Source organism: Scleropages formosus, chromosome 13 (assembly GCF_900964775.1).
Source record: "Scleropages formosus chromosome 13, fSclFor1.1, whole genome shotgun sequence".
In the NCBI taxonomy this organism is placed as follows: Eukaryota; Metazoa; Chordata; class Actinopteri; order Osteoglossiformes; family Osteoglossidae; genus Scleropages; species Scleropages formosus.
The window spans coordinates 21,907,409-21,935,368 of record NC_041818.1 but is presented as its reverse complement, the minus strand read 5'-3'; the positions used below and the strand labels follow the sequence as shown (position 1 = coordinate 21,935,368).

At 49.9% G+C, this 27,960-nt stretch overlaps 1 protein-coding gene across 4 annotated transcripts; it reads left to right on the top strand.

Annotated features, from left to right (window-relative positions):
• Positions 1-915: 915 nt before the first annotated feature.
• arhgap36 (Rho GTPase activating protein 36) lies at positions 916-27,893 on the top strand. Of its 4 annotated transcripts, none has more exons than XM_018733225.2 (12): positions 916-1,028; positions 17,835-17,991; positions 20,604-20,672; positions 22,472-22,722; positions 23,925-24,123; positions 24,229-24,284; positions 24,723-24,873; positions 25,522-25,670; positions 25,805-25,981; positions 26,271-26,359; positions 26,508-26,707; positions 26,835-27,893. In XM_018733225.2, exons 1-12 carry the CDS (start codon positions 936-938, stop codon positions 27,131-27,133), a joined length of 1,890 nt encoding a protein of 629 aa, XP_018588741.2. In that variant the 5' UTR covers positions 916-935; the 3' UTR covers positions 27,134-27,893. The 4 variants fall into 4 exon arrangements, with proteins under 4 accessions (XP_018588741.2, XP_018588743.2, XP_018588744.2 ...); XM_018733227.2 differs by lacking the exon at positions 916-1,028 and adding an exon at positions 16,354-16,384; XM_018733228.2 differs by lacking the exon at positions 916-1,028 and adding an exon at positions 16,781-16,947.
• Positions 27,894-27,960: the final 67 nt, after the last annotated feature.

Sequence of the window (27,960 nt, the reverse complement as noted above, 5' to 3'; positions counted from 1 at the left end):
TTGCTCCTGCTGCGGAACAGGTATCTACCCCTTACCCAGTAAAAATTACCCAGCTGTATAAATGGGTAAATCGCTGTAAGTAGCTTCGGGAACAAACCTCACACTGTCCGTAACTTCGGAGAAAAGTGTCCGTTAAATAGAGGCGCCGGAGCTCCGCGAGACAGACACACGTGTGCAGATGCTGCACTGACACTCGCTCGCCCATTCACAGAAAAGGGGAGGGACGGTAGAGGGAGGGGGGGTTCTGTAAAACACCTCCGCGCTCCCCATTTACGAGAGGCGCGCGACAGGCCGGAGCGTGCCACGCGCCCGCCCAGGAATGAACGCTCCCGCTCCCGCTCCCGCTCTCGCTCCCGCTCTCGCGCTCAGAGGAGCTCTAAGCGTCTCTTCCGAGCGCGTTTTACTTAGAAAGGAGCCGGATAGAGAGAAATGAATGAATGCGGAAAAGTTCTCTTTAAAGTCAAAGAAAGTGCGCAGACAACAGTTACAATATATCATTCATAGGTTCATCCGTCGGTCCCAGGCTTCTCGGGTTAAGCAGCACGCGAAGGTGAGTGAGCTGAGGGCAGGACCACCCCCCTCACACCCCCACCCCCACTCCCACTCCCACTCCCACTCGCCCCCGGGTTCAGATCAGAGACGCCGTCTGGCTCCCCGCCGGCAGACAGGAGGCGCTCCCGCGAGTCTGAGGCGCGCGCGCGCGCGGAGACGCGCTTCCTGTGACTGACAGCCGCGGGGCGAGTCCTGCGCTGCCGCTTTATGAGCGCCAGTGCGCGCGCGCGCGCGCGCAGAGCAACGGGCACGGGAAGTGCTGCGCGATCGGCGGCCGCACGCGCTGCACGCGAGAGCGCGAGGGACAGGAGCGGAGACACCCGGGAGATTTCGGGGTTCGAGGGACCTGTTCGGGACAGATGTTGGACTGAAATCAACAGGGCATGTTCGTCTTCCTCGTGGGATCCCACGGACTGCGCGCCCCCGCGATGCAGCTGGAAGAGCCCGTGCGCCAGAACATGCAGTTCTACTATGTGGTGAGTGTGTGTGTGCGCGCGCACGCGGGCAGGTCAGCACCTACGCGGACAGTGTTAGGTCGGGGCGAGGTGGGGAGGTACTGAGCCCCTCTTTACAACTCTCCCCCTGGGACACCTGCTCCATGTGGAGCACCTGGAACACCTGGGTTCTGGGGCAGAAATAACCACCGGTGGGTCAAAGAAACCTGGAACAGACCTTCAGATGTGAAGGAGACCTGGGGCCATTTGATATTATACATGTATAATAATATACTGTAATTTTTTACTATACATTTACAGCATCTGCATATGGTGACGGCTGTCAATCATTTGCCTGCCTTTCCGTCTCTCCTGCAGTGAATAAGATGTCCTCGACACCTCTGAGATGTTATTTCAGATATATAACATAAATGATGTGTTAAGTAATTTAAATAAATCCTCTCCGATTGGTCGAGTGTAGACCAATGACGGGGTTGGTCCGTCGATTTTATTAATATGTACGTCTCCCTGTGAGTTGCGATTGCTGTGCTCCATCCGCTGTCGGGGGCAGAGCTCCGCTTCAGGAGCACCCAGGAAATACCCTGCGAGCTGATACCTGCACCTGCGACTCACCTGTGCAGCGGGGTCCCACCTGCAGGTGAAGGCCCTCGAACCACAGTTCGACACCCAGACCACGCTGCTGCGCGGTGTCATTAAAATATCAAATACGATAGGGGTAAATATGTGCCAGAGTCCGATATTTTTCCCCCATCGCTCGACACGGGCTTGTTTCATTTACATCATCAGATACCGGTGGTCTGCGTTTCCGCCATGGTAAAATACTTGCGTTGCGTCTGTAGCCGTTGCGCGTGTGCGACCCCGATAAATACTGGATGCAGCCAGTGAGCGTCAAGGAAATTGCCCAACGTCTTGGATGAGGGAGGGTGTAATTCGCACCATATGCTGGGGGAAGCTGCGCAAAGCTCTCGGCGCTCAGTTGTCGAGCTTCCTCTCGACGAAGGGCCCGACCTCGCGCCTCACCTGGCGGCCAGCTGGTGCGGAGCTCAGAGCTCGAGGCTCTGGGACGACTGACCGATGGCGCCTAGAAGATGGGAGCCGTTCCCTCGGTCTGCTGGCTCTCCTTGCTGGTGGGGTCTGAACCTGGGATGCGAGAAGGTGCGTTAGACGAAGGTCCCGGACAGTCAGTGGACGCTGCGCCTGCTGTCGGCGCTCAAGCCTGGGCTCGTAGAACAAGCATGTGCCGGGGGTTCAAACCCACCGTGGCGTGTTTGGGCCAGCACCAGGTGACTAGGTTGAGGGGCGTGTCCTGTTCTCAGGCTGCTCTGAGACAACCTGTCCCTACATCGGGGTAAGGCTCACCTATTGTTTTCCCACGCTAATGGAAGGTGCAGGGCATAGAGCTGTTTGAGTAACCAGGGTTTGGAGCCCACTGTGCGACACACACTGCCCCGACAGAGGCTGGCACAGCTCGGTGGGTGTGTGGGTAGGAATGAGCCCGCCTGCCGTTGCGCAATTCCTAAGGGTGTTCTCCAGATAGGCACCATCAAAGCCGTACAGTGCCCCCGCCCCTGCTCTTCCCCTGAAATGCCCCAAGTGTGCTCTCACGTGACCCTTGCCCGCTCCCTGTGCCCCTTGTACCGTCACGTCGATGTGTGAAGGGAAGGAGTGAGGATGAAGGCTGGACATCACAGCAGCTAGAGCTCAGCAACCTGTGCACTTCCTGCAACACCTGTGTGTGTGTGTGTGTGTGTGTGTGTGTGTGTGTGTGTGTGTGTGTGTGTGTGATCAATGCTTACACCCCAGCAAAAACACTGAGTTCCTCCTCCTCCTCCGGCTGCATGGTGGTTCCGCTTATGAGGGGTCCAAAAACAGGAGCCTAGAAGTTCTTGGGTCTGATGTGGTACAGTGAACAACACCCTCTGTGCCTCAGCACTGCTGAATCCCTTCAAGAAGGTTCTCAAAATCCATCTCTTTCAAACTGCCTTCCTTCCTGACCTGCTAACACATTTATTCATTTATCAGATGCTTTTCTCCAAAGCAACTTCCGATGAACTCTATGTAGTGTTATCAGCCCACACACCTTGTTCACCGCAGTGACTTAAACTGCTAGATACACTACTTACACTGGGTCACTCATCCATACATCAGTGGATGACACACACACTCTCTCTGTCACTCACACACTATGGGGGAACCTGAAGAGCATGTCTTTGGACTGTGGGAGGAAACCAGAGCACCTAGTGGAAACCCACACAGACTGAGCAGGGATCAAACCCACGTCCTCCTGCACCACCCCGGCACTGTGGGACAGCAGCTCTACTTGCTGTGCCACCATGCCACCCAGTAATAAATTTGGTTTTTTTTCAGATGTTTTTCTGCTCTGAGGATGTGGTCGGGTTCTCCTCTATGGACGGGCGAACTGCGTCACTCATCATCTGAGGACTTTGGGTGAACATTCCTGCATATTAATGGAGGATGCAAAATTTTAAAATGCTTAAGTCACTGAATAGAAACATGTGTGGTGTGGTGACTGTAAAAAAAACAGAGCGTACAAATACCAGGTCGTATTTCGCACCTGCATTTTCGATGTGATCTCTAGATGTCCCGCTGACCTTGAACATCTCTCCGGGACCCTGATTTGTATATTCCCATAATGCACCTGGTTGCTCAAACAGCTCCTCGCATCCCATCTCCGACTAAAGTATTTACTTTGGCAGAGGTGTGTCGTGGGGATATTTACACAAATTTGTTTAGTCCCAGGGAATGTTTAAATGAGTCTGAGATTTCTTCATGGACCTGGGCAGAATGTCCACCGTGGAGGACGTTAAGAACAGATCTCCATTGTGCATTGTGCTTGAAATCGATTCCGACGACTGCTTTCAGTTGTAAATGCCAGCGAACCATCAGATGTGTGAGAGGCGCCCTTTCCCGCCGCAGAGCCGCAGCGCAGCGTCAGGACTGCGCTGTATATTCGATACACCCTTTTGTGGCTTTTATTACTCCGCTCGGGTCGAATGTGATCTTCACCTCTTGCGTTCCGTCTCTCGTCACCGACGGTCATTTGAGCGCAACGTTGGCCTTTGAAGAGACAAAGGAAATTGGCGCAGGGTGGAGAATTTGCCGGATTGCGTGTGTGTGTGTGTGTGTGTGTGTGTGTGTGTGGGGGGAGTGCTCTTCGTATCCAATCTCCACGTCAAAAGTGCAGTCATGACTCACTTATCGTCATCATGACATCTTCACCTGTGTGTGTGTCTGGGAGGTTGTAGATTACGAGGGACCGCAGATTTGGTGGTGATGCATGCGATGATAATATTTAGAAAGCTACTTAAATGCCACCTGTTCAGCCCCCCAACCCCCCCACGCACGCATACACACACACACACAGCGTTTGAGTCACGAGCTGAGCCTCAGCGGTAACTTTCTGAGCTTGTGCCGAAATGGGAGAACCAGCCAAGGATATGCAGTCATCTTCAATCATCCGACGCTAAATTGGCACGGAAAGGTGCAGCCTGCAGGTCTCGTCTGTCTCCGCGTTCTTTCCGAAGGCGCCGCGTGATTCGGAGCCTTTCAGGCGGGCGCTTAACCCGAACCTTCGGCGTTATTGATTGCGAAGGTCAGCATCTGCACGAAAGCGCGGCCTCGCGAGCGGCGTGACTCCCCCCCGCGACGGCCGACGCTCGGCGGAAGGTGCCGGTGCGGCCGCAGCTCACGTGCGACCAAGTGAGGAACGATGTTGGGAGGACCGGCCAGTGTCGGGACCGTCCCGAGGACACCTAGCGGGGTGCGGCACCAGCTGATGGGACGCTGCTAGTGGCGACAGGGACGTCTGGACTCCGCACGCGGGTGGAAATCGAGAAAGCGGCAGCAAAGCCTGCAGGTTTTACGTATTTTTACATTATGTAGTTTTAGATTACATATTTTCATATGTGACACGTATTCAAACATCCCAACTGAAGATGGTGAGCAGAGTGTGCCTGCAAGGAACGGTAGCCGGAATATGTGAATAGCACCTGCAGGGCAGTGACTGTCATTCATTCTTTCATTGTCTATAACCACTAACTCAATGCAGGGTCGCCATGGTCCAGAGCCTTTTCCAGAAGCATTGGACACAAAATCAGGCTGGGAGCACCTTGGATGGGATGCCAGTCCATCACAAGACAAGCTCTCTCTCACACACACACACAGCCTGTGGAATGCTGACTGGGCCGTTATTTTATCCACATTTTAAACGACTCTTCGTGACCCCATGAAGAGCGTCTCCGGGACGTTCTCTCCTCCACGTGTCTCCTTAGGCTTTAACGCGGTGTGTCAAGTTTAATCGAGTCCATCCGTCGTTTTGCCGGTCGTCCTTGTCTCTTTCCGTCAACGTTCTCAAGCTCTGTAGTGTTTGCAAGGGAAGACCGATGTTCTCGAGACGTCTCCAAAGTACCATAACCTCAGTCTCGTCATCTGTGCTTCCAGTGAAAGTTCTGGCCTGGCTTGAACCGAGATCCAGCCGTCTGTTTTCCTGGCTGTCTGCAGTGTCCCGAAAAGCCTCCTCCGACACCGCATTTCGAAGCAGCCTACTTGTCTTCAGTCCCGTTTCTTCCATTTCCAGCTTGCACATCCGCATAATGTCATGGAAGATTCGGTTGCTTGGAATTCTGGCTTTTGTTTTCGTGGACACGTCGGCACACTTGTGGACCGTCTGTCCAGAACGCGTCAAGTAAATGAGCTTCCGAGTGGATGTAAAAAAGAACAGAACTGAATCGCTTTGGTTGTACTGTAAACACAACCCTGGAGTGATGGTATCTAAAGAGACTTGAACCCCCCCCCCCCGGCCAAACATCTCCAGTCTCTCTCTTTGCTGGAGCTTCTGTTGAGTTGCATGTTGAGCAGGTGTTATTTGGGTCTTGAGCATGGGCTGGTTGGGTCTTCAGGGGGTGGGGAGGTGTGACCACATGAACCCCCATCAGCAGTTTCCATGGGTGGGGGCAGGGATGTCCTGTTTTGAGCAGCGCGGGCAGCTCTCTGTGTGTCCTGGTGGATGGCATTTCCTGCCTCGTCTCCGGGGTTCCTCCACCACCAGGGTGATCTGAGGAGCGGGAAGAAGGGGCCGGAAATGTGGGAAGAGGGGAGGGCGGGCAGACGCCATCCCGAACCCACTCCCTCTCCGCCACCGCTGACCTGCTCGGACCTGCACGGACCTGCACCCGCTGCGCCACGTCCCCGTTGCCTTGGTAACCACTCACACCTCCCGTGTTCCTAAGTCTGACACCTGACACCTGAGGTTTCTGCTCAGCTCCTGCACTTCTCTGTTGCTGTTTACCACACTTTGGTAAAGAGGCACTCTTTCTGCGGTTCAGTTGTCGTAGGAAATCCTTCAAAGCTGCTCGCGCCTTAAAGACGTTGCTTTTCATGCCGAGCTTCCCGATGTCGCCCTGCTGGAGGTTGGAGGTTGGGGGCTGGAGGATGTTCCAGAGGACAAACTGCTGACATCCACTGTGGTTTGGAAGCTGTGAGATCGAGTGCCGTTGCCAGGGACGTCCGGCGTTTCTGGCTCTGGGCGCGAAGAGATGAGGCTGTCTGTGTATCGCTCGCCTTATTTACCGCTTGTTGACGAGCAAACGGCTCTCCGCTTGCGCTTTGCGATTAAGGAACCGGGCTCGCGACCCTTCGGCAAGCGAGAGCTGATCTGCATTAGCAGATGCTGGGCCGTGTTCCCATGCTGGAGGCTGTTGCCCAAATGGAGACGCCACTGTCAGCTTTCTGACTGCAGGGGGCGTCATGTCTAAGGAGTTCAGCATGAAACCAGCAGGACTAATTGTCAGGAAATGGTTGGAGAATTCTGGCCTGATGGACCTCAAATCTTCTGTACAGGTGGACTTTTCCCAGCAGAAAACAAGGTGTGTGTGTATATATATAAAAAAAATATATATTTTTTTTTTTTTTTTTTTTTTTAAAATCTTGTTCACTGGTACCACAGCCCCTGAGAGCCTGAGACATGAACTGAGATCCTTCCGGCTACAGGGTTATATCCGTGAGCCAGCGGTTCTCGCCTCTGGACAGAGCGCTGGGTAAGAGCGTGTAAGAAAGTGACGCTTAAAGGAGGTCGTGATTCAAATCAAGATTAAACTCGTGTGAAAACGGCAGGATGGGTGTTCATCGTTTCAGTGAAACGAAATTAAATTCGCATGTCACAAGTTATGGAATGCAGGAAAGAGCTGTTTGCTCCTTTTCTCAGCATAACGTGTGTGAGAAACGGGCGGGGAGTCATACGGCAGGTAGGGCCGGTTGGTCCTGGGATGCGGGTTTTACACGGTTGCGAATCCGGCTCTGTCTGGGCAGAGTTTGCATGTTCTCCCTGTGTTCGTGTGGGTTCCTCCAGGTGCTCTGGTTTCCTCCCACGGTCCAAAGACATGCATTGGGCGAACCGGTGACACCAAATTGCCTTTAGTGTGTGTGAATGAGTGTGAACGATTGCCCTCCGATGGACTGGTGTCGCGTCCCTGCCTCGTACCCTGCGCTTCTCGGATAGGCTCCGGACCACAGCGACCCAGCGTCGGACAAGTGGTTATTGATGACGGTGGGATGTCATCGGTTAACAGGTTCTGTTCAAATCGTGCAGTTTAATCGGTGATCGTCTCAATAATCAAAGCATGAAACTAACAAAGCGATGAAACCAGTATACCCAGGGCTCCACCTGGCCGAGTGCTCAGACCCGCTACCTCAACCGCGGTGACCCGCTGCTGCCGCACACTCTGCTGTCCATCTACTCCCATCAGCCACCCCCCCACCCCTAGAGAATCAAACACATTCATTCTGTTTGGTCTGTGAACAGGAAGGCTTCATTTAGACGAGGGAGTCCCGTCATCAGGATGGGTCGATGTAGAGATTGCGAACTAAACTGATTTCGGAACTGGGAAGCGAATCGGACATTGAGAACGTGTGCGTGTCGTCGCCTCTTTGCCCTCGAGCTTTTCTCCGGGGGCTGCGTGTCGTCCAGCCAGACCGTGACCCGCTCTCAGGTGGGAGGCACAGGGGCCACTGGTGGAACCTAATGGTCTATGGAAGATTCGTGCCTTTTAATTAGTTTAAATTTTAGTTTAACTTTTGACCTGATTTATTTGATTATGAACCCAGTGTGTTTTCTGTCCGATTTCCATGTTTTTGTTGCTTTTATGTTAATAATGGCCTAGTATTGCGGTAGTTGTTAGAGCTATGGCCTCTAGATCCAAAGGTCATAGGTTTGATTCCCACCTCCAGCTTTAGAACCCTTGATCAAGGCACTTACCCTAAATTGCTCTAGTAAAATCACCCAGCTGTATAAATGGGTAAATAATTGTAACCTTAACATTGTAAGTTGCTTTGGAGAAAAGTGTCAGCTAAATGAATAAATGACATTGTAAGTCTTCAACCATCCCCTGAATGGCTCGATGGGTTAAATAGTCGTTCCCAGGTGTGGGCTGAGATGACTGCGGGGACCACGATCCAGATGTGGTGTGTATTGTATCTCAAGCGGTGGTGGAACAGACTGGCACAACCTTGCTGAGAGCAGCCGGCTTTCGGTCGGTTTCGGGCGTGACTCAGCCGGCTTCGGAAACCTCTCCCTTGGACAGGTTTCACAGTTGGCTGTGAATTTCTCGTTACCAGCTGTGTGGGTTGTGTTCCTCCGGTCACTGCTGTGCTTGCTTTCAAAATGTCACGTGACTTCGCATCAGGGTGCGAGGACATTAATCAATGGAGCCCAGTGCCTCTGCCCTGTGTTTCCTGGCAGGTGTGAATGTTCTGCACACACCTGAGTTTGATACAGAGCTGGAAACAAACTAAAATTTCAGGGAAAATCTTCTAAATAATTGAGCTCACAATCAATAATAATAATAAATATATTTGTTGCTATCATGACACATACATACAGCTGCCTGCAGAGGGCGCTGTTTGCACACACGACCCCATAGTCACCTGCCTGCAACACAATTAAAAATGTATTAAAATAACTGTTGTAATTGTATAATTGCATAAGCTATTTATATAACTTAAAATAATTCTTGACTCTCCCCTCAGAGGAGGTGCACATAAAATGAGAAGTTCACACCTTCTGTGCGCTTAGAAAAAGATTTATAGCCCATCAGGGACCATAAACACAGAGTGAGTAAGAACACAGTGCTCTTTATTACCAATAGGTTCGTGAAGTTTGCAGTCATGTTGTTTCTTAAGCTTTTTCTGATATTTTTTTGTGTTGTATGTGAGCGGTGGTCGTGTGTGTTATCCAGAGCGTGTGTGTGGCGCGTGCCTCGCTGCTGGGGGGGGGACGTTTCAGCCATTCAGGGTTGAGGATGCTGCTCTCTCTGCTCTGTGTAGATGATAATGATGACCTCGCGCATCACCTGATGGGATGGTGTCATGTCTCACTTGTTCTGGATCTGCCACAGGCACCTGTCCCTGAGGCTTCTCGGAGGACCGTGCCGACCGACCGGTTGGACCGCGTCGCGCATGCAGAGAACCGTGTGAAATTTCAGACATCGCAAGGTGTCTCCAGAAGAAAATGCACGCAAACGGGGCTATGCACGGCGACCCCGCAGCATCAGCTATCCCTGTGTGACGGGAAGAGAAGGCCGCCTCTCTGCCGGGTCCTTGGTTCGCCATCCGGTCGTGTGCCCGAGGGTCCTCTACACATCCTGTTTTGCGGCACATGATGCGGTGCTTTTGACCGGACCCAGATATGCCCAAGAGCAGCTCTCAGTGCCACAAATAACCCAGGGTCTTTGTTATAAGTGCTGCTGCTGACTGCACAGTTCCAGAGTTCATAACATCTGGAAGTCCAGGAAACCGCTGCGGAAAGTTTCCGCCAGGCTGCGTCTTCGCGCAGTCCAGCGCTCTGCTCTCTTCTGGAATGTCTAAAATTGACGATCGCGATCCTTCTACCAGGAGGCGATTAGAGTCGAGCATCAATCAAATGCATTGCTTTGTTTTTTCCAATCCGAAACGATGGAAGCATATCCCCATTTTTTTCCCCGCTCTGTCTCGAGCTGCCGTGACACCGAGGGGTCCCAGCGCCTGTCTGCTTCTGCTCGTTTTTTTCCGCGGCCAGAAGGGCGTATCTAGGCAATACTCTGGTGCCCCGGCCTGTCCAAAATGACAGTTATAATCTCTGCATTCATCACTTCCATTCAGTTAACGACTCTTCGGTTCATAAATAAATAAAAACCCATCGTGCTGAATTTAAAATCCATTCCTAAAAAGTTTATGCATAAAACCAGCAAATCGATGTCATGTGACATAAGTGTAAGAGCAGATGAAGAACCACACCCCGGACTCTACAGTATTTAAAACCTCCACTACTCAAGCACCCCCCACCCCCGGGGACCTTGGCCTGTTCCCAGGGTGCTGCTGTTTGCTTTAACCCCCCCCTTTCAGAGTTTCATTCCTTTTTCACATCTTTATTTATTCCTTTCCTTCCTTGTTCCTGTCTCGGTTCAGTTACATTCAATTTATTTTCACAGGGTGCTCTTTTCACCAGGGTTCCCCAGCACACTTGAGAGAGTGGTGCAGTAGAGAAGGGAATGGCGCAATACAGGTACCGGTTACTAAGGCGGCAGACATAGATTACTTTTTTGATGATCCAGTTGGCAACAGTGGAAAAGAAAAGAAACCCTCCCCCATTGGGGGTCCAAGTAGCAGTGGCTGCCTACCCTTCTGGAGCAGGGTAACCCTAACCATGTGTGGATGTGTTCTAATATTAAAGACCACGGTGGTGGGGGTGGTCAGCATAGACCGGTGCATGGGTTTGATTCCCACTCAGTCTGTGTGGAGTTTGCATGTTCTCCCTGTGTCCGTGTGGGTTTTCTCTGGGTGCTCTGGTTTCCTCCCACAGTCCAAAGACCTGGTGTTCAGGTTCCCCCATAGTGTGTGAGCGACAGAGAGAGAGAGTGTGTTCCACTGATGTATGGATGAGTGACCCAGTGTAAGTCACCATGGTGAATAAGGTGTATGGCTTGATAACACTACAAAGAGTGTGTTGGAAGTTGCTTTGGTGAAAAACATCTGCTAAATAAATATAAAAACCAGAGTGTTGTTCTGGGTAGAGCTTGATACCCCTACTAACATGTTTTTATGTTAAACAGGAAACCTTTTATACATATTACACAAAGAAACAATACGTTGAAGTATAACACTTTATATAACCCTTTATCAGTGGTTTAAAACAAAAGCAATGAGCAAAGACATAGTTCCAGGTGATGGATAGCAGGGGAAATACTCAGCTACTCTCTGTGTGTGTGTGTGTGTGTGTGTGTGTGTGTGTGTGTGTGTGTGTGTGTGTGTGTGTGTGTGGGGGCACACAATAGAGGATGTCCCGCTCAGGGAGGCCCCTCCCTCTCTCCCATTCGCACCCTCTCCCCCTGTGCCTTCGTCCCCAACCACACCTCTCCCGGGTAGAACATCCTGGGCCCTCCTCCCCCGACTCGAGGGACCGCGTTGTGACCACGGGGCTGCGCATGCTGCTCCTGCTCTGTGGGAAGCACAGCGCCGACACGTACGGGACTGGTTTCTTCCGCTGGACCCTCGTTGCTGGGGGTCCCCTTAGTGGTCCGTGTTGGTGGTCCAAACTCCAAGCAATGGGGGCTCCTCCCAGTGCTTTTCTCCTTTTTTTAGCGACTTAATTGTGTTTGTGCAGGTGTTTCCGTTTCGTCAGACCGAAGTCACTGTGCTACGTACTTAAAAAAAACTGTTTAACAATTTTTTTTTCTTTTCTTTTCTTTATTTAACCCTTTCTGTGCTGTCGAAGTGTACATATGACTTGGCTGCAGTAACGGAGGAATCTGTGCGGATGCTTGCTATGGCAGGTGATTGTGCAGAAGGAAGGTCTGTGGAGGTTCCTAGGTTCCTAGGTTGGAAGCACTCTAAAGGGTCTTTTGACCGCAGCAGTTTCATTTATCTCAGTCTCACAGCGGCCCCCTCCCTGGTGAAAAGCGCTCATTGTATGCGCTCCAGTAGCGTGTGCTCGAGTGTTTCTCCGTCAGCTTCATCAGCAACACGCTGGAATGCCTACATCCCTCTCCGACTGCTTTTTCGGTGATTAGTTCCAGCTAGAGTTTAAAAAAAAGGTTTTACTGGCATCGCTTTGTGTTATAGACGCGTAACCACAAATGGGTCTAATTGTCGTATGTCGTGGGGCAGTTGGTGGCATAGTGGTTACAGCATTTTCCTTGCAGTGAAAGAACACAGGTCCAAATCCCTGCCGTTGTACCCTAGAGAAGGGTACTTATCCACAGATCATGCAATAAAATTGCCCAGCTGCACAGATGGGTAAAGAGTTGTAAGTAAATCAACACCTATATTAAATATTAAATAACAATGTCTGAATTCTGGCTGCGTCTCACATATGTCTGGTTCTTGGTTTTGGATTCAGTTGTGTCGTTTCATTTGAAATATAAGGTAATGGGACCACCGTTCGGTGCGGTCTTCGGGCTTTGAGAGTGTGGAACCGAGCTGGCGGAGATGCCGGGTAGAGCTCTCCAGAGAGGCAGGAAGCGGTACAGCTGGCCCATGCCACTTGACAAGCATTCCTATACAATGAGTTTTTGATTTGTTTTTCTGTTTCCAGCTGGCGATGTGCTGGGCGGAGGGTGTAACGCTCTCGTTGTAAAAGTCCTTCCGTGATGTTGCATAAACACGAGAAAGTGCCCCCATTCTGTCACGATGGCACTGCTGATACGAGAGCTCTTTCGGGGAACCCACATGGTTCCTGACTCAGATCATTCACTCATGATGATGATAATGATGATGGAGATGCAGCGTCATTGAATGAGAAATTTTTTTTTTTTTGAAAAGAAGTTATTAAATTACATTCATTTATTTGGCAGATGCTTTTCTCTAAAGCGACTTCCAGTGAACTCTGTGTAGCGCTATCAGCCCGCACGCCTTAATAAAGTAAATTAAGATCTAGGAAATGAAGGTGAAACACTGTTTACTCGTGCTCTCAATACAGTTTTCACAACAAGCGGCAGAGCTTGCTCCACATCCATTTAAACAGGGTTCCTGTTCTCCTGCCAGTGAACTCCTGTCTTATGCTCACAAGGAGGGTGGGGGCCAGGGGTGGACCATCACAGCCCAAACTGCCCTACCGACATGCTAAAGCTACTAAATGTTGGCCTACCTGGTGATGCTGTGGGTTCCCCCAGGGCCCACACTTGGACCCCGCCTAGATTTATTTCCCTAAGGTTTAGTGTCCCCATGCCCCCGCTAGACAACTCAGCTTTTAGGCCTTGCCTGAAGAATACACACACACACACACACACACACACACACACACACACACACACACATTGACTGAAACAACTTGTCCCGAGCAGGGTTGCAGCGAGCCAGAGCCTAACCCGGCAACATAGGTTGCAAGGCTGGAGGGGAAGGGGTAACACCCAGGATGGGATGCCAGTCCGTCGCAAGGCACCCCAGCCAGGGCTCGAACCCCAGAACCGTCCTGAAGAACACAGAAAATTATTATTATTATTGATTCATTTTCAAAACATATAATGTTTCACACTATTGTTACACATTTATAGAAAAATGATGGCTAGTTAAAAACTGAGAAAATGACAATATTACTCTTCCGTGTATATATGTGTATGTTATTATTATTACTATTAAGCAGTCTTTTGAGAAAATGTTTGTTAGAAAGACATTGTTACATTCCTTTTGGCTTTTTCCTGGAATTTGTAGTATTTATATGTGCTTTTGCCAAGAGGTTACATGTAACATAATATGCCCACAGCACAAGGGGGTATCATCTTTACACCGGTGTTGAACTTGTGTGAAATAGCAGTATGAGTCTTGGCAGTCATGGGTGTTTGGTGTCACAGCCAACACAATCTGCAGAAGCGCTGCTTTTCTCGCATGCGTCGACACTTCGCCGACAGCCACCATCGCTCCCCTCGTCCACCAGCCCGTCCCGCTGCCTTGTGCCGAGCTTTTCCTCCCCTCCCTCGCATGTGGAGCGAGAGCCTGACTTTCCTGGACAAGGAAGGAAGCTGGCGAGGGGATAACTTCTGAGTTTGAAAGACACAGGTGCCCAAGAGCAACATACCCCGGCTGTCAAAACGAGACACAGTATTTACTGTATTTTTTTACAGTAAATGTTGTGTAATGGAATATATACTGGCTACATGGCGCTGTGAGTACCCTGCGAGGAAATGACTTCAAGCATTCTTCCCAAAACTGGATACCGATCCTCATAACCGTAAATGGACATGGAGATCAAGACAATAGATGGATGAAAGATGTAGTAGCCAAGTTGTAGCAGTAGCCATTTTACTTTCATGAGATGGTGATAATCATCATCATCATCATCATCATCATCATTATTATTATTGCTGTTGTTGTTCTTTTGGTCTTGTACCTACTTTTGTGTCGCACCATTTACAGCAGTACATACTGTGCCAAACTACCTGCAATCAAACATACATCCACAAAGCAGAGCAATGTAACAAATACACACGCACACTCACTTTGAGCGACTTCATCTCACCAGTTCACTTGAAACGCACATCTTTGGGCTGTGGGAGGCAACCGGGGCACCTGGAGGAACTACGCAAACGGGGGGAGAACGTGAGGAGTCCACGTAGACGGAGTCGGATTCAAACCAAGCGTGTCCAAACGTACTCCACGGGAGCTTGAGGCATCAGCGCTACCCGCTGCGCCCCAGTAAAACTCAGCTTGACCGTGGTTGTGAAAAGAGCCTGTTTACCCGGTGGCTTGAGTGTGTTTGGACAGGAATGCGGAGAACAATGAACATGAACGCAGGACTGACAATGGCAGACTTGTGCCAGGACACGCAGCAGACTGCCACTCTTGGAGATTGGCTACGCAGCCCCTTTACAAACACACACACAAACATACACATTGAGAACAGGCTAGAATTTATGAGTCACGGCGAAGTCGCTTTCTTGCCTATACAAATTTGACGAAAAGCACGACTGTTCCTTTTTGGGTATCCCTCCGGGTCAATAAACACAGACATGCCGTTGCGTATGTGCCCTGCCGTTTCGAGAAGAGCGAAAGCGCCGCCGCAGAAGTGGCACGCCGCTAATAAAGTACGATCGCTGGAATGTAATCTTCATGACCGCTTGTTTGAAATCTATAATAAAATGCCGGGCATCTCGCCAGCCTAATGTTTTAATGTCTTGGTGATGGCTTCAAGATGGGGCACAATGAGCTGGCAGAGCTGCCTGCTGAGATTCGGTGATGTGGACGTTGGACCGCATCGCCGAGGACTTATCTGTTCTTCTTCTGGAGCTCCGTGAAGTGAGCGGATCTTCGTGGATTTGCAGGGAATAATATTTTCCCTATGCTGGGAGTAGATGGCCTCTTCAAAATGACTGCAAGTCCATGCAGTTTTCATTGGCCTTGTGTCGGAGCTTCGTGATACCTCTGTAGACCCTTTGAAGGGTTCAGAAGAGTGTTTTAACATCTTCAGTCCTCCACTCCTCGTCCCTCTCCCCTGGCTTCCCGTACTTGTCCGTAGCAAGTTCAAGACTCTGGTTAGGGCCTACAAGACAGGCAAAGGAGCAGCATCCCAGTACCTACGAGACCTGATCGCTCCCCGCAACCAAGGAAGTGCATCTGTATCCTCCACCTCTGACCACCTGCCTGTCCCACTCAAAAGAGATCCAAAGCTGAAAACCCTCTCGTCCTCAATGTTGCCCCCACCGTGGTTGAATGAACTTCCTCCATCCCTCAGAACTGCTGAATCCCTTCCAGGATTCAAGAAGGGTCTCAGACTCTGTCTCTTTCAGACTCATTACAACTTCATGTTGTAATTACAACTTCGCCGCTCATCACTTTTATTTGTCTAGTTTTCTTTTTGTATCTCCCTTCTGTATGTAGCCGTTTGAATTTGTGCTACTTGAACTTGTAAGAAAACAGTGGTATGAAACTGGCCAGACTTTGCTAATCTTGTGTTTGCATCTCTGTTGTGGGATGTGCTTTTTGTTTACTCTGAGTTGTGCGCTGTTTGTAGAGAACGCTGCCAAATGTGGAAATGTGAATATGAAAACGGGCCACGGTCACCGCTGTCGGGCTTCTCGGGACTGGAGCCGATGCCCGGTCCCAGGGCGTCCAAGGACACACCAGCCTGGTGTCACGCTGTCCGGAGGGGTGTCTCTAAAGGCTGAACTCAGGAAGTTACTTGAGAGTGTGGCTATCGCCTCTTCCCCTTTTTATCCAGAAAAGGATATTTTTTGCACCCAGGCGGGTTTGAAGAAGGGCTCATTTCTATGTCCTTCGCTGTGGGTTCCCTCTCTGCTGGGTGACTGCTGCAGGGAGAGGAGGAGGAGGAGGAGGGCTTCTGAGCTGCGCGAGCACAACTGCCAGGCACCGCTGCTGGGTGCGATAAGCCCTGGGTGTGTATCGGCAATGAGCTGTACGCAGACGTGAGTCTAGCAAGGGCCTCTGCTGCTAAAGGTGGGAGGCGGGGGGTGTGGGATTCTGGGTAGTCAGTACATCAGGGAACAGATGGAGAGTTTCCACCTTCAGCTGATGACTTTACCAAACCTCAACGCCTGGCCCACCTTGGCCCTCGGTGCTCGGGGTTCCACCGACAGGCTCCCAGCCGCGTTTCCCTTCTTGCGCCAGCGTGGACTGTCCTCCCGCACTGCCTTGTGTGAAAGTTGTGTTTTTTTAAGTATTGTTTATTTTGAACTGAGGTTGGGTCATGGCCCTTACTCAGAGAGGAGGGCAGGGTTTCATGCGGTAATATAAAAGAAGGACGGTACTAAGGCAACACTTGGTGTGCGTGCGTGCGTGTGTGTTTGTGGCGAGAGAGAGAGAGCGAGACAGAGAGAGAGCGCCTGGGTGCAGTCGGCAGGAAGCAGCCACAGCGCTGATCGCTGCTCTTCAATCAACTCACTTTCCTCTGCAGTTTACGGACCTAATCTTGGCGGTGTGTATCGCACGTTCATCAAGGGTGGGTACGCCTAAGATTCTGTGAAGAGCGAGTGCATGCCTTCAGTTCCTTCCTTTATAACGTTTGCATGTATTTAAACATGTTGTGCACGCAGAGAGAAAAGCGCAGCAAGCGTGTGGAGGATGTATGAAAGGCATTGTTACAATATGCCTTTGAGTATAAAGACGCTGTATGAGCGCGTGCATATATTTAAGATGGAGAGCGTGCGTTCAGAAGCGTTGCGTCCAGGTTGGAGTTCCAGTGTGAAAACGGGAAAAAATATGAGGAGGGAACATCTTGACCTCACCGGGTATCACTGAGAAGTTTGTGGTGCTTTTATGGGCTTTGCGATGGTTCCACAGAAGCTGGAAGGTTCTGGCATTCAACTGGTGTGAAAAATGATGAGCTTTCACCGCAGGGTCTTCACAAAGGTCCATGTACTGCTAGACTGTCCTTCCTTCAGTTGCCTTGGGGGTCCACGGCTTGAGAGGATTGTATTCACTCGCCTGGATGGCTTTAGCGTTAAAAACGAATGTGACGGTGTGACCCTGTGGCAGCAGGTGGCGTCGTGGTTACCGCTCTTGCCTTGCAGTGGGAAGGTCCTGCTTTGTCTCTCTGCCCCTGTGGTACTACCCTTTAAACAAGGTACTCACCCTGGACTGATGTAGTAAAAATGACCCTGCTATATCTGTAAACGGATAAATAATTGTAATTTGCTTTGCATAAAAAACCTAGCATTGTAAGCCACTTTGGAAGCAACCGTCAACTTAAATGAATAAATAGATTAAAATAAAAGCGTTACGTGACAGGTGGCTGGGCAAAGTGCTGCCGAGTGCCGACCGCTGCCCGGTGCTCCCGGCTCCTCGTCTCCCAGCCGTCAGCTCCCATCTCCATGTTCTTCTGGCTAGGGTGACCACACCTGGACCACCATGCTGGGCCAGAGCGTGGGGCTGCAGCCCGTGCCCATCCAGAGTCTGTCGGAGCTGGAGCGAGCCCGTCTGCAGGAGGTCGCCCTTTACCATCTGGAAGAGCGCAACCTCAACTTCAGCATCAGCATTCCCAGAGGTGACGTAGACCAGCTTTCACTCTGGGTCCACCTGGTCCTGTCTTGTAGTCCTGGAGTCCTATCCACCCCTGGTTCTCTCTTACCCTGCTCTTACAACTCCTGATTTCAATGCCACACTCTGCTTTGCAGGGCTTCACACCAGCCAGTATAGACAAAGGAGGTAGTGTAACAGTTAAGGACATTAACTTGGAACCTGAAGGTTGCTGGTTCAAGTCCCGCTGCTGCCATAATACCCTTGACATTCATTTCTGCCTTGAAATAGTTCACTAAAATGCCCAGCTGGGTGAATCTGATTAATTACCCTAAGTCCCTTTGGTTATAAGCAACCGTTTAATAATGACAGAAGTCCCTAAAGATCTTTATGCCCCTGGAGGGAAATAACATGAGAAAGTTTTGGTGGGTGAGAAACTGCAGAGCAAAATTGCCTTAATTAATGTTTCCCCCTCATTTAAAAACTGTAATTACCTCTGTAAATAATCTTTAAATGCTGGTAAGTACACAATTCCTAGCTTTACTGTGGCTTACAGCTGGAATAAGGACAGCGATCTGCAGTGTGGGGTAATATATGCATATGTCGCCACTCTGGTTTACTTTATAGAGGATACAGTAAACAAGCAGTGATTTATTGTGCTCTTGTTGGGCAAAATTAATATCTAATAATGTGCTCATTGTCGTTCTTCACGCTTGGGCTGTCGTTAATGTTGCAGCTGTTTTTTTTTCCACGTTTCCCAGACTTTCATGAGTAAGCTGCACCTTCTGATAACCCTTTATGAATCAGGAACATTTTTACAGGGGCATTTAAAAAAAAAAAAAAAAAAAAAAGTGCGGTGGAATTTTCTGTCGCATTCTTCCTCCTTTCCCTCCCTTCCTACATTTCCAACGCGAATTTCAACACGAGTCATTCATACACACGGCCGTGTTCGAGGGGAATAAACCAGAGTAAAAGAATGTCTTTGCCACCTTTTAATGAAACTGACAAAAGTGGTTGTCAACAGTCGTTCCCTTGAAGAATCTGTAAATTGTAAATGCAAATTTAATCGGTAAGGAGAGTCAGTCATTTTTAGTGGTGGGCTCAATGTATATGGCCATTTTTCTCAGTATTTATTGATATTATGAGAGCAAGGGAGGGAGCAGGGCTCTAGTTATAGCAGTGAGCTGGGACTCTATTGGACTCCATTGTTAGAGTGAGTCATAACTCTGTTATCGGATCCCATTATAACAGTGAACTGGGACTCCGTTACTGGACTCCTGTACAGCACTGAGTCAGAACTCGGCCACTGGACTTCATTACAACGAGGAGGTGGGACTCCGGTACCGGACTCTATTATAGCGCTGAGTCGGGACTCTGTTATAGGCGCCATTACGGAAGTGAGTTCAAAGCCCAGCTGGAGAATGAGTTCGGAGAGGAACCAGTTGGTCCTTGAGATGACTGAGGTTTGACTTACGGGATGTGCAGACCCTCTGGGAGGAACACCATGGAGCTGCTCGGCTACTACGAAAGGGAAAGGGGCTTTAGCGCAACAGCGCTGCATGTGGGAAGGGGGAAAGGAGGGGTCATTGTTGGGACAAACTTTTCATTTCCTGCAGTCGTGGGAATTTGACCCGGCATAAGCCACTCCACATGGAGATGGTCAACGTTGAGATGTGTCAGAGCCTGCAGGCTTTTATCCCATAAGTCCCACATAAACATTGGCCCCATCTGGAAGGCACGGGTCCCAAAAAACGACTTGTAAACACGTTAAAACCACCCCGGCTGCCCTGTGAAAACAGCAGGGCCCCGGAAACAGAGGAGGTCTACACACATATAGCACAATGCGGCAGCGCTCCAGGTCAATGTGGGGCTCAGCGTGGCAGTATTGTTTGTGTATTCACTCAGCGGAGTACCTCGTCAGAAATAACCCCCTCTCTAGAGAGAGACGGGAATAATGGCTTCTGTTTTACTTGGCTGTTGCTTTTTTCACCAGCGGCAGAGATGCAACGCAAACAGCGCAGCCCGTTTCGTACAAGGAGGCATTTGTTCGGGTGGTGCTTCACCCAGGGGAACGTTATCTGCGATCCAGGATGACGTGCGTTCGTTTCCCCAAACAAGGCAGTGTTCTGAGGAAGGCGAGATCGGGCCCTCGTAAAGACCGTGTCGCTGCTAGGTGTTTCGCTGCGGACTAATTGTTCGTTTGCACTGCTCATTAATGCAGCTCGATTTTTCAGTAAAGATATCAAGGTTTAACACCTACCACCCAAGGGCAGAACCTCACTTTCAGACATGTACGGTATGTACGGTAACACCTCGTACCGGCCCTTTGTGTGCCATAGGGCAGCAGGTGACGTAGCGGTTAGGCTCGCCTCCTTCGGACTTGAAGGACCCAGGCTTGAATCCCACCTCCTGCCGTAGCACCCTCGATCGAGATATTTACCCCGATTTACTCCAGTAAGTTCCCTAGCCGCATAAATGAGTGAAACGATGCTCTGCGCTACTTTGCGGAGATCACCACCAGCTAAATATTTGAGTTATGGACACCAAGCTTTTGAAAGTGGACTCTGATTGAGATGGAACACTGTTCCCATCACTGTGGCAACTCCTGCCACTCACAACATGTCATATCTGCTCCTCCAGAGACCCGCAAGAGGAGGAAGTCCCTCCGAAGGAAGCTTGACTCTTTCTCCAAGGAGAAGAAAGAGCGAGGTGAGGCCTTATCGGGGCACCACATGCTGAGACACCCAGGGGCAGAGTCAGAGAGCTGTCAGTCATTCAGGGGTGGGTGGCAAGGGCTGTACCGGAACCTTAAAGTTCAACAGAAGGGTGTTCTAGTGGAGCACCCTCTTCACCATTCTCGCTGGCAGACTTGTGATTGTCAGTTAGCGGCGTCGCTAATATGTGGGATTAACGCCCTGCTGCCACCCGTGAGCAAGCAAGGCCTTTCGGGAAGGCGGGAGGGAATGTTCACGCTCCTTCTCCAGGCAGATCCCACAAAGCTTTCATTAGTCCATGGGGAAGATCTTGGAACACATCCTAGAGCTAGATATGTTTCACAAACCTCACGTAATACCGCGGTTTCTCTCCGCTGCGAGAGCTCATCATCATCTCATCTGAGGTCTCTGAGGAATGTGCTCAGGGGCTTGCAGATGGTCTGGAAAGGTCTTAGAAGAACTACTTATTCTCCTTTCTCATAGGTTTGGAGATTCTCTAGCTTGTTAGAGTCTTGCCTCGTGAAATCAAGACGGCACAGAGTATGTGTTTTAGTTAAGGCTGCAGCGACCAGAATGACATAGTAAGCCCTACATAATAAAGCCCCTTTAAAGACATACCATCTACTTTTTTATGTGATGATATTTGAAACTTAACAGTAAATTTGCACTGCAAGTCTGACAGACCTGTGAAAATGCTGTGCTTCTCCAGAATGTGTATTATATTTATTGGGCTATCCACATATGCTGGCAAGAATATTTAAAAAATTAATATATATACAACACCTACCATAAATACTATATAGTAATATACATTCTACACACACTGCACCTAAATAAAATATGATGATTTTTGACTATAGACATTTGATATGTACTATGCCACTTATTATGGTTTTTACATGTGTGACATTCAGACTAGTTCATAATAAGGATTTTGGCCTTTGGTCAAAAAAGGCTGGATACTCCGTATTAAATAGTTGATCCTGTGACAAACTATTTGTGTTGCAATTTAATTTCAAACACAGTTTGAACGTTATAATCCAGCTGATAATGTGATTTCCCGAGGTGAGTAGCTGAGCTGCTTGGCGCCCTGGTTCTTCCCACTGGAGTTCAGTGACCTTCTCTGAATTCAGTGACCTCTTCAGACACACCCCTTCAGGTCCACAAATTTGCAGATATAAAAGTGCATTTTTTGCATACTTGGATTTTTGAAAGGCTGCAGTACTGAATCAGGGAGTTTTTCCAGTGCTGTTTTATGGGCATCTCACATGGGGGCATTATAAAAAAACTGGAAATATGTCATTTTGGACACAGTCTGTTTTTCCTTCATGGACAAAATGTCAAGACGACATATCATAATGTCAAAGCATTATATTGCCATCAGGAGAACTGGACTCTGACTCAGGTTCATTTTGCTTCTTTTTAATGATGATAGGCCATAGGAGCTTCCCACAACCTGTGGTTAGATGCCCATGGTCATGGAGGGGTTAGAGTTGGTGCAAGGGAAGGCTGTCATGTTAAACACACATTCGCGGCGTGCCTAGTTTAGTTTTCTCTGCTGAGGAAATGAAACTGACCCTGATCAGACAGCGAGAGACACAGACCTGTAAACCGTCTGATGGGGAAGTGGGTATGATGAGTCTGCAGACTCGAGGATTTCCATTGCGATCACTGCACTTCCTGTTTCTATACTTCGGAAGGTTGGAATAAAGACATTTTTATGTGTCTGGTGTGACAGGACTGGAGGCGGAGAGTTTTTGCTTTAATGAGAACTCAATCTGGCTCTCCTCGTAGAGACGGCCCCCAAGGCGTTCGGCATCCCCCTGTCCCAGGTCATCGCCAACGACCGGGCTCACAAGCAGCAGCAGGATGCGCTGAGGGAGAGTCGCCGCGACTGCCTGGACTTGGAGGCCAGCGTGCTTTACTTTCGGGCCGAGAAGCAACAGCAGTACAAGGGCTCCTCTGGGATGGCCTCCTGCCGGGAGCTCCACAGCAAGCCTCTCCCGCGCACCTTCCTGGACAGCACCCTCAGGACTCATAGAAGGGTAAACCAACGGTGCCCAGTTCCACCTTCCTGGACAGCACCCCAAGGCCCTTTTAAACAACCCCCCCCCAGGGCCAAATGCAATACAACCCCCAGTCCTCATTGGCTTATACTACAGGCTTCCCACTCATGCCCCCATATGACTGTAATTACTTGCAAAATAATTATGTCCATAATGGGACTAATCCAGTCCAGAAAAAAGGCGTCTCCATTAATCTGGGGTCCTTCTTTTTTGTTTAGTTCTCACGAAACAAACAGCTCATAGCAACTCAGGACACATTCTCTCCATTTAACATGAGACATCTGCTCGTGCGTCCAGGCCCCTGGGAGCCTTACGGCTCCTGGGCCCACGTTCCCGCTGAGGAGAGGAATGCTTTCTTTGCAGATCAAGTGACAAATGTATTTTAACACCCATCTGTTTATTTTAAAGTCCTTTCGCTCAAAAGCCCTTTCTAGAAATTAACCTCCCTGTAAACTACAAACTAATTCTCTGTATAATATATATATTTCTTATGCCTAGCTGTCTGCTTCCCAAATAAAGTGCTGTAATCCTACAGTAAATACCCAGGAATATCAACACTGCTTGTAGTCATAACGTGTTCTTTGCCTTTACATTCTTTTACACATTAACAGTTTAGAGGCCTTCCTGCTCTCTGCTGTTTCCACATGTCTCTGTGGCTGGGTACTTTAATGTTTCTTTGCTGGCATCTCCTGAAGGAAGACACAGAAATACTTTGAGGACATTATAACCCCAGAGGATTTTATAACACTTCAGTTGATAACACGACCCCTTTCCTTGAGACGGGACTCATCTATAAACATTCTAAACTTTGATCGTTTGGACTGAACTTATTCTAATGTGTCAAACCTAATGCGCATACAGTAATAACAATATAACGTTACTGATGTCATACATAATATAATAATAAAATAGTTATGTCTTCAAACCTGTTCTCATGTCTATGTATTAAATCAATGCAGGATTTGTGCTGGAAAATCAGAATCCATGCTCGTTTAAGTACGGATACAGTTTCAGCGCTGACCTGTAGGGGGCAGAATTTGAGGAGTGCGAAAAACATGCCGACAGACTGGATAGGTTTACTTCTAATTTAATTTTTTTTTTTTTTTGAAATCGTACACCGTCCACCCTAAAGCCCCAGAAAATTAAATTTCTGCCTCTCCTGTTGCTCCGTTCTCCGCCAGGGAGGCCTGTCTGTGGACTCTATCTCGGACTTGGTGGAGAGCCAGTCGCGGCTGCTGGAGGCCCTCCAGCTGTCGCATCCCAACGAGCTGGACCTGAAGAAGTCGACGAGCCACGTGCAGGCCAAGCTCAGCCTGAACCCCATCTACCGGCAGGTCCCTCGCGTTGTGGAGCGCTGCTGCCGTCACATTCAGACCTACGGTGGGCGTCCCTGTCCACCAGCGACCCCCCCCGGTGTCGGTGGCGCTTTAGCGGGAAGCCATGCGTCTCTGCAGATAACGTTAATGTCCGACTTTTCTCTCTCAGGTCTACAGACACTAGGAATATTTCGTGTGGGGAGTTCCAAGAAAAGAGTCAGGCAGGTGAGTCTCCGTGCTTTGCGGATTATAATCCCCAGAACAGCAGGTGGACAGCAGGTGGCGCAGTGGGTAGAGCTGCTCCTTGAACTTGAAGGACTCTGTCCCGAACTCCACATCCTGCTATAATTCCCTTGAGAAAGGCACTTACCCTGAACAAATACAGTAAAAACTACCCAGCTGAACAAATGGGTAAATAATCGTAAGCAACGTAACACTCCCAAAGGGCAGTGTTTCGCTTTCCACATCCACCCCTCCTCCATGGCCGGGTGTGTGTGTCCATTCAGCGTACTTCCTTCCACATGTGTGACATTGAACCCGTTCCCTTCTGCACCATTTTCTCGGGCTTCCTGTGGGATGCTGTCCTTTGTGTCTCCGCGCGTTGCTGCCCACTCTCCTTGTGGGAAGATGACCCGCACATTCTTTCATCAATTTATGTCCCAGCTGAGGGACGACTTTGACCAGGGAGCCGATGTCCTCTTGGACGAGGAACACAGCGTCCACGACGTTGCTGCGCTGCTGAAGGAGTTCCTGAGGGACATGCCCGATCCCTTGCTGCCACGCGAGCTCTACTTCGCCTTCCTGCATACCACTGGTATGAATACCGTTTGCACGGAGTCACATGTGTCACGTGCCTTGGGTTCGAGTGTCCTTGGTGTGCAACTTGAGCGCTTAAACAATGGACACCGGTGTGAGCCAGGGAGATATTGCTGGGGTCTTTGGCGCCCCCAGAAAAGAATCAATCTGGCACCCCTTAGACTTATATCTCTACGTTAATAAAAGTACACATGTATATAAAGTTACAAAAAATTATTTTTACTCTAGATGTAGTTCCGTATAGATCATAAAGAAGTGAAAATACAGTGTAAATTTTTTTTCCATTGTTTTCTGGGTAATGACACAATGTAACAAAAATTTTATTATGTCATCTTTTTTGCATTTTCCATTGAGTTTTCTTGGATTAAGCATATCTTTGGTGTTAGTTTTGTATTATATGTCAGTTTTTCTTAAAATATTCCACATTCTTGAACTTTGGCAAATTTTGCGTCAGGTTCCAAGCACCGAAGTTTCCAGTAAAGTGGAATCACAGTTTTGGGTGGTACTGTAGGCCCATTATGGTAACACCGCCAGGGTGATCAGAGTAATTGTTCTGTTCTGTACCATCACTGCTGATGGTAAACTGCGAATCGGCCATCATTAACCCTAACCCTGACCCTGACCCTGCCCCCGCCTTGCATTCCAGCGCTGAAGGAGGCCGAGCAGCTGCCCTACCTGCAGCTCCTGCTCTACCTGCTGCCGCCCTGCAACTGCGACACGCTGTTACAGCTGCTGGAGCTGCTGTTCACTGTGCAGAATCACGCCGAGGACGCACTCGGCCCAGATGGCCAGGAGGTCGGTCCCACCCCTGTCCACCGAAGATCTGTCTCAACCCTTGCATGGATGACACTGAAATGAGGAAATGTGGAAGTCCGATCTGTCTTCATATGGCTTGGCCTTCCTCAGTCGTGTCTCCCCGCTACTGGCAGGTGTCGGGGAACAAAATGACAGCGGCGAATCTGGCGGTGATCTTCGGGCCCAACCTGCTGCAGCGTGAGCGGGGCTTTGAGAGAGACGCCAGTCCCCAAGCGCTGGACATTGAAGACAGCGCCGCCGTCATTGCTGTGACCCAACAGCTCATCCAGAACTACAAACGCCTCTTCATGGTGGGTAGAGGCACCAACAGTAGGGGAGGGGAGAACGGGGATGGGCTGGCTGCTTACGTACCCAAGTATAAATCAAGGGACAGCAGGTGGTAGGTTTGAATCCCCGCTCCTGCTGCAGGACCCTTGATCAAGGTACTTAACCCTGAACTGATGCGGTTAAAGTTACCCTGCTGTATAAATGGGGAAATCATTGTAAGCTGCTTAGTGTGCACACATCACATTGTTGTTTGCCATGACCAAAGGCATCAGCGAACCGAATCGATAAATGCCCACCGCTTTGTGTCACTAGGTGTCTGCAGAGATCCAGCAGGAGGTGCTGATGAGCCTCATACAAACTGACCCTGATGTCATTGACTACTTGTTACGCAGGAAGCTCAGGTGGGCTCCACGGTACCACTTTTCACCAACGATGGTGTCGCGTGCAGTAATCCGATGTACTCAGAGAGCAGCTTTGCTGTCTGGGGATGTGTTCAATTTGCATATGGATCCCCCCCCCCCGGCCTGATTACAAGCCCTCCCTCCACAGTGGCAGAAACTTGTCCGTGGAAGCAGATTCTGATTCCAGCAAGCGGGACCCCGAGGTGTCGCTGGACTCAAGAGGGCCGTCCAGCGAGGACCTGTCAGCGGTGGAGACCTCCTCTCTGGACTTCTCCAAGGTGCACAGGGAGAGCAGCCTGAGCAGTGAGGTGTTCCTCAGCGTTCTGTGCCTGGGCCAGAGCAGGAAACGTGAGTGGCAACAGGGGCACAAGTGTGCAGACGATCGGGTTGGGAGAGCCATGACCAGTGCCAGGATTCTGTGCACCAGCCTCATGTAGAATTAACCCACTGTGACAGATTTATTTGTGAATTCCAGGCTCCTCGGGGGACCCTGGATCATCTAACATAGGCCAGATGAGGCACTTTCACTCCCACCACAATCTCTTGAGCTTGACCCAGGACCCAGCAACCGCCGATGGACATGCGGGGGAGGCAAGCCCCGCCCCTGCCAGCCCCCAGCAGGACAGTCCTGAGGATAGTGTGTGGGTGAGGCAGAAAGCCCCTGTCCCCATCCCCATCCACACCACCACCACCACCCAGGGGGGCGTTTCTCAGCCCTTAAACTTCTGGGACTTCTTCACCGGGAAGGTCTCTGGGTCAGAGACTGTCGTATGACCACTCCACCGGTATGTAGAGGCAGGGATTCAGCCTGCTTCACCTACACAGATACACACATTAGACACATACAGTGTGGAGGTGCTGTTACATGCAAAATAGGTAGCTGCTTTAGAAGATCTCCGCTATCAGGGTTTGATGATGGCTGAGTGTACAGAGGGCAGTCGGACTGTGGCTGGAGTTTGTGTCACGGGTGAGAGACAACATTTGGCACGAGCTGCTGCGAGCTTTCCAGTTTTTTCACCCTTCCGATGTTTCCGTCTCTACCAGATGCTGTAGCTCACACTGAGAACTACACGGTGCAAGTGCAGCTCGAGGGTTTTTGTACACACAAAGTCAAGGGGTTTCCCCGCTGACTTTTTTTTTACAGCACGTAATGTGACGTATAGTGCTGGCGCTTCACAGCTCCTGGGTTTGAATCCGGCTCAGTCTGTTGCCCATAACGTGTGTATGTTTGAGTGAATGCGGATGTGATTTATTGCATAGCAACAGACTGATGCCCTGTACAGGGTATACCTTGCCTCATGCTTCCTGTGTCCAGTATAGGCTCTGGATCACTACAACCTTGCATTGCAAGAGGTTATGGATAATGTATGGATGGGTGCAAGTTAGGTGAGTTGGTGCAGCGCAGAGTAACCGAGCACCTACGTTGTATTGTATAAATTATTATTGAGTGGCACGGTGAGTAAAGCACAACCTGGGTGGTGCGGGAGGACATTGGTTCGATCCCCACTCAGTCTGTGTGGAGTTTGCATGTTCTCCCCGTGTCTGCGTGGGTGTCCTCTGGGTGCTCTGGTTTCCTCCCACAATCCAAAGACATGCTGGTC